The following is a 6,847-nucleotide window of genomic DNA, read 5'->3' as shown; positions in this document are numbered from 1 at the left end:
CTCTCTCTCTCTCTCTCTCTCTCCTCCTCCCTCTCTCTCTCCTCCTCCCTCTCTCTCTCCTCCTCCTCCTCTCTCTCTCTCTCCTCCTCCCTCTCTCTCTCTCTCCTTCTTTCTCTCTCTCTCTCCTCTCTCTCTCTCTCCTCTATGTTCTCTCCCGCTCCTCTCTCCCTCTCTTCTCTCCCCTTCTTTACGCGCGCGCTCTCTCTCCCTCTCCTGTATTTCACGTCCCACACACATTTTCTGTGCTCCATCTTTTACCCTCTTCTTCTTTTCCATCGTCTTCCCTTCCCTTCTCTTCTGACACCAGAAACACAAGGTCGACCTCTTCTACAAGCTGCGCCATGTCATGAACGAGGTGATTGACCTGCGCAGGCAGCTGCTGTCGGGTCACCTGACTCAGGACCAACTACGAGAGGTCAAGCGACACCTTACCGTCCGACTGGACTGGGGCAATGAGTGAGTATGTCCATCGGAGTTCTCCCTTTATAGGCTGCGTGGGTCACAATGGTTGTCAGTTCATTATTTATTACAGAACACAGAATAGAGGTTATTAAAGGACCATAAATGAGTGGAGCCATGATGTTAGATGGGTAATGGCCATAGGACTGTATCTGCCATAGGACACTGATGGGCCTGTGCCTAGAGTGGTAGATGGACCTGGCAGCGTTATACTAATATTGAATGAATCAAAATAATAACTTTTTGAATAATGAATTAAATTGGGTTTACTTTTCATCCGCGGTAACTATGTAACTTTTGGTGGGTTCCATGATTTCCTCATTGGCTTCTCCCTGTCCCCCCCCAGGCACCTTGGTCTGGACTTAGTGCCCCGTAAGGAGTTTGAAGTGGTCGATTCTGACCAGATCAGCGTCTCCGACTTATACAAGATGGTGAGTAACAACGGGATTCTCTGGGGCTTGCTGGCCTTGGCCAGTCTATCACTGTCACAGTGGTGGGACTACAAGTCATGAGGGGGGCATCACTGGCGGGGTTCCTCTCCTGATAGACTCCAAACTGGAGACAGTCAATGAACTGGATGTGTTTTCATGGCGGGATAAATCAACAGGCGACCCGGCACCTTCCGCTCACAGTAGAGCAGCGCTGGGATGGCGAGGGAAGGTTTCCACGAATGGCCCACGTACCAGCATTACCATTCAGATCAGCTCTTGTCGGTATTGGGTGTATGAGCACCTCGGACCAATAGCAACATCATTGCATCAGGAAAGTTTAGAAGGAAAGCTCTGCCCGTTCCTTTTCTATAGATAAAAGGGAACAAGATTGTTACCATACGAGTTGGATAAGCCACCGACCACATAGATATTGGGGCACATTCACCATCTTTATCTATGACTTATCTAGGACACAAACGTGTAAAGTCCCTCTGCATACCCTTCCCCACCGGCCATGAGCACACCAGACTGGTAAGATGTATGGCTGTATCAGGGACATATAGATGTATTCTTTGGGGAATATTTATTTATACATTCATAGGATGTGTACTTCATGATTACTTTCCATATGGCTGCATACTGTAGGGTGGCCTTGCTGAACCAAGGTTCTGTGGGACCTGATGGCTTCTCAAGAGGTTGCTTGGAGTTTCTTCAGCAGTGTTTGCCCCATCGAGGCCCATCCGCAGCCTTTCACCCAATACCTGAATCTCCTTTTCCCAGTCTCAATAATATTACTGTATCTTTATGATACATAGTGTAGGAAAGTCACTGGTCTTTAAACAGTAATGGCAATAAATGCAGCTTTATTGCATCCAACGAAAAAGTAACACAAATAAAAAGGCCTACTCCACCTTAGGAGGCTAACTAAACAGTAGTGTCCCTCACTACGTCCTACTGGAGCGGCTATTCCAGCTTCCAGTATAAATGGACAAAAACCACAGTCCAATACAAACAATTGTTCTGACAGACCTTATTCCCCAGATATGCAGACACTCTCCAGTCTGTGTCCATCCAGTGCAGCCTGGATCTCACTCTGAGCTCTCACTCCCTCCCAGTCACTATCAGGTGCAGGCTAATTAATAGAGAGAGAGAAAGAGAGGAGGTTTACCTTTGGGGCCAGGCTTAACCCTTTCCTAGCCAGGGAAAGCTGCCCTTTTCAACCTCTCACTGACATACACAGAGTCGTGTACCCTGTCACAATAGTTACATAGTTACATAGTATTGGGTTGAATAAAGACATATGTCCATCAAGTCCAACCCATATAGGTCCACGCATCATCTCATTCTTAGGGATACTGGTATCCCTGGATATTACGGTCCCTCAAGAAATTGTCCAAACGTTTCTTGAACAAATCTACACTCTTGGCTGAAATCACCGCCTGCGGCAGTGAGTTCCGGACCCTAACTGATCTTACTGTAAAGATACAATGTTCTCCGTCCATCCAACACAAAAATACAAACACAACAGGAGATTGGCTCTTATGATTTCCCATTGATGCCTGTGACCTCGCTCACTCCATGACGGTGAAGGTTCCTATGTATCCAGCTCATGGTTGAGTTAGTAGTAGCCGGTCACATTCAGCTTGACTTGTTCTGTAATGTTGAAGAGTGTCAGGAAAAGCAAAAACACGGGACCATCAAAGAGAGGGGAGACGCAGAACCTCTCAGTAATCCAAGGAGTCATGTCTCCCGTATGTAGGAGAGTTGGAGAAACTCAGGAGGATCTTTAAGGAAGTTCACATCCCCGTGTCTCTCAAGCCCAGCAATACACTGAGACAGAAGCTTGAACACCCTGAAGACCCAACACCCAAACACAAGCCAAGGAACGTGGTCTATGCAGTGCAGTGTAGTGAGGAATGGAAAGACCTGAACATTGGGGAGACCAAACATCCTCTCACCAACAAATGACTCAACACAGGTGGACAAATTCTCCAGGCCGGGGCTCAGCAGTCTTCCTATCCTTATGGAAGAGGCATTCTTTGGAGGAGAGGTGCATGTTTTTCGACAGAGAAGACAACTGGTTCTCAATAGGCATGGAAGAAGCCATCATTGTCAGACTGGAACGCTCATCCCTGAGCAGGGGTGGGGGGGGCCTTCAACACCATCTGTCTTCTACACATTATGCTAATTTGTCATCTCTAACTCTGTGATTTGACGACACGTCACACCTTCAGCAATGTAAACTGACAGATTAACACCTGTGCAGACCCCCTGATACCAAGGATGGGATTATGGAACTAGAACAGGGGGCTCCACAAATGTCATTCCACCCATCCTGTTCTTGGACAATTGAATTATGGTGTCTGTGCCACCTGTGTGGATATAAATGCTGGGGTATGTTCCTGGTATGATGGGGGTATATATACTCGGGTATGTTCCTGGTATGGTGGGGGGTATAAATGCTGGGGTATGTTCCTGGTATGATGGGGGTATATATACTCGGGTATGTTCCTGGTATGGTGGGGGGTATAAATGCTGGGGTATGATCCAGGTATGGTGGGGGTCTAAATATTGGGGTATGTTCCTGGTATGGTGGGGGTGGCGGAGGGTCACAGGAGTAGGTGCATTACTTCAATATTCCTCCAGCAGGTAATATTTGCCCCGTATGGGTATTTTTTATCTGTGTGGCTGTGACGTCGCTCCGGCCGGCCGATGAACCTCGTCGCACTGACAGTGTGTAATTTTCTCCGCAGCATCTGTCAAGCCGACACAGCGTCCAGCAGAGCACCAATCAGGTGAGAGGGGCGGCGTGTGACGGAGACAGAAGAGGAGCCGGGAAGGAGGTTAGCGATAAAATGCTGTCAGGGCGAGTGAGGGTGCGGGGAGGTCATTACCATTCCACTGACGGGCTCAGGTCTCTGAGCTCCCGCGGCGAGAAGACGGCGCCGGCGCACCGGAACCCACTGACCTGACAAAGGGAATGTTTATTAATAGATCTGCCCCAATTCCACCGGACTGCATGGGATCAGGAAGGAGACCGAACACAGAAAACGTATCATCATATTGTAGAAACAATGTATTCAAAGAAATAATATTCTGAAAGTTTTATATATATGTATCAGCCTTATATCTGACCTCCGACCTCCCCTTTAGTCTTCTATCTGACCTCCGACCTCCCCTTCAGTCTTCTATCTGCCCTCCGTCCTCCCCTTCAGTCTTCTATCTGCCCTCCGTCCTCCCCTTCAGTCTTCTATCTGCCCTCCGTCCTCCCCTTCAGTCTTCTATCTGCCCTCCGTCCTCCCCTTCAGTCTTCTATCTGCCCTCCGTCCTCCCCTTCAGTCTTCTATCTGCCCTCCGTCCTCCCCTTCAGTCTTCTATCTGCCCTCCGTCCTCCCCTTCAGTCTTCTATCTGCCCTCCGTCCTCCCCTTCAGTCTTCTATCTGCCCTCCGTCCTCCCCTTCAGTCTTCTATCTGCCCTCCGTCCTCCCCTTCAGTCTTCTATCTGCCCTCCGTCCTCCCCTTCAGTCTTCTATCTGCCCTCCGTCCTCCCCTTCAGTCTTCTATCTGCCCTCCGTCCTCCCCTTCAGTCTTCTATCTGCCCTCCGTCCTCCCCTTCAGTCTTCTATCTGCCCTCCGTCCTCCCCTTCAGTCTTCTATCTGCCCTCCGTCCTCCCCTTCAGTCTTCTATCTGCCCTCCGTCCTCCCCTTCAGTCTTCTATCTGCCCTCCGTCCTCCCCTTCAGTCTTCTATCTGCCCTCCGTCCTCCCCTTCAGTCTTCTATCTGCCCTCCGTCCTCCCCTTCAGTCTTCTATCTGCCCTCCGTCCTCCCCTTCAGTCTTCTATCTGCCCTCCGTCCTCCCCTTCAGTCTTCTATCTGCCCTCCGTCCTCCCCTTCAGTCTTCTATCTGCCCTCCGTCCTCCCCTTCAGTCTTCTATCTGCCCTCCGTCCTCCCCTTCAGTCTTCTATCTGCCCTCCGTCCTCCCCTTCAGTCTTCTATCTGCCCTCCGTCCTCCCCTTCAGTCTTCTATCTGCCCTCCGTCCTCCCCTTCAGTCTTCTATCTGCCCTCCGTCCTCCCCTTCAGTCTTCTATCTGCCCTCCGTCCTCCCCTTCAGTCTTCTATCTGCCCTCCGTCCTCCCCTTCAGTCTTCTATCTGCCCTCCGTCCTCCCCTTCAGTCTTCTATCTGCCCTCCGTCCTCCCCTTCAGTCTTCTATCTGCCCTCCGTCCTCCCCTTCAGTCTTCTATCTGCCCTCCGTCCTCCCCTTCAGTCTTCTATCTGCCCTCCGTCCTCCCCTTCAGTCTTCTATCTGCCCTCCGTCCTCCCCTTCAGTCTTCTATCTGCCCTCCGTCCTCCCCTTCAGTCTTCTATCTGCCCTCCGTCCTCCCCTTCAGTCTTCTATCTGCCCTCCGTCCTCCCCTTCAGTCTTCTATCTGCCCTCCGTCCTCCCCTTCAGTCTTCTATCTGCCCTCCGTCCTCCCCTTCAGTCTTCTATCTGCCCTCCGTCCTCCCCTTCAGTCTTCTATCTGCCCTCCGTCCTCCCCTTCAGTCTTCTATCTGCCCTCCGTCCTCCCCTTCAGTCTTCTATCTGCCCTCCGTCCTCCCCTTCAGTCTTCTATCTGCCCTCCGTCCTCCCCTTCAGTCTTCTATCTGCCCTCCGTCCTCCCCTTCAGTCTTCTATCTGCCCTCCGTCCTCCCCTTCAGTCTTCTATCTGCCCTCCGTCCTCCCCTTCAGTCTTCTATCTGCCCTCCGTCCTCCCCTTCAGTCTTCTATCTGCCCTCCGTCCTCCCCTTCAGTCTTCTATCTGCCCTCCGTCCTCCCCTTCAGTCTTCTATCTGCCCTCCGTCCTCCCCTTCAGTCTTCTATCTGCCCTCCGTCCTCCCCTTCAGTCTTCTATCTGCCCTCCGTCCTCCCCTTCAGTCTTCTATCTGCCCTCCGTCCTCCCCTTCAGTCTTCTATCTGCCCTCCGTCCTCCCCTTCAGTCTTCTATCTGCCCTCCGTCCTCCCCTTCAGTCTTCTATCTGCCCTCCGTCCTCCCCTTCAGTCTTCTATCTGCCCTCCGTCCTCCCCTTCAGTCTTCTATCTGCCCTCCGTCCTCCCCTTCAGTCTTCTATCTGCCCTCCGTCCTCCCCTTCAGTCTTCTATCTGCCCTCCGTCCTCCCCTTCAGTCTTCTATCTGCCCTCCGTCCTCCCCTTCAGTCTTCTATCTGCCCTCCGTCCTCCCCTTCAGTCTTCTATCTGAACCTCCGTCCTCCCCTTCAGTCTTCTATCAGAACCTCCGTCCTGACGGCTGACCCGCTTTCCCCCGTCACAGGCGGACACCCTGCGGCAGCGTCACAAGGAGCCCCGCGCCCCGGTGCCTCACCACCTGCTCCTCAACCTGAAGAGCTTCACACACAGCAACATCGGGGAGGACGTGGACCTGTTCTTCTCGCTGTACGACATGAGGGAAGCCCGTCAGATCAGGTGATGCTCGCCCGGCCGACCGCCTGCCATCCCTGTCGTCCTCCGGCGCCGTCACCTGAGCGTCGCTGTCACGCTGAACGCTCTCTCTCTGTTTGTTCTCTTTCCTAGCGAGAGGTTTATGGTGAGACTGAACAAGAACGGCGGGCCGAGGAACCCCGACAAGCCGGAGAGGCTCTCAGCGCTGTTCACGGTACGTCTGGACGTTAAAGTAAAGGATTTCTATTTGTTTCCGGTGAACCAGAAAAAAAAAAGGTAAAAAGGTAAAATAAGAACCATGTTCTGCACCCCATTGCGAGGCCGCAGCCATTATGTGACCCATTCGGATCCTGGCGTTGCATTGTTTCCTTCTGGAGCCCTTCAGAACCCCCCAGAACACATTTTATTATAATGAAATAAAGATATTGGGACTCTCGGCTCTTGGCATGGAGCTCCTTCTCTCCAATGTATCCTGAGAGCGCCCCCTGGAGGCCCCTTTATGTATGACGACTGCC

General features: G+C 51.8%; 1 protein-coding gene across 1 annotated transcript in view; it reads left to right on the top strand.

Annotated features, from left to right (window-relative positions):
- Positions 1-6,847, top strand: part of DOCK3 (dedicator of cytokinesis 3) — a 99,500-nt gene that overhangs the window by 23,754 nt on the left and 68,899 nt on the right. Inside the window, exons 4-8 of the mRNA XM_018572194.1 lie at positions 308-456; positions 806-890; positions 3,644-3,685; positions 6,205-6,356; positions 6,465-6,546. Of these exons, the coding sequence (XP_018427696.1) occupies positions 308-456; positions 806-890; positions 3,644-3,685; positions 6,205-6,356; positions 6,465-6,546 (510 nt within the window). The remainder of the gene's footprint in view (positions 1-307; positions 457-805; positions 891-3,643; positions 3,686-6,204; positions 6,357-6,464; positions 6,547-6,847) is intronic.

Source organism: Nanorana parkeri, unplaced genomic scaffold (assembly GCF_000935625.1).
Source record: "Nanorana parkeri isolate BGI_ZX_2015 unplaced genomic scaffold, ASM93562v1 scaffold1966, whole genome shotgun sequence".
In the NCBI taxonomy this organism is placed as follows: Eukaryota; Metazoa; Chordata; class Amphibia; order Anura; family Dicroglossidae; genus Nanorana; species Nanorana parkeri.
Note: the sequence above shows the minus strand (reverse complement) of the source record. Positions and strands in the feature narration are given on the sequence as shown.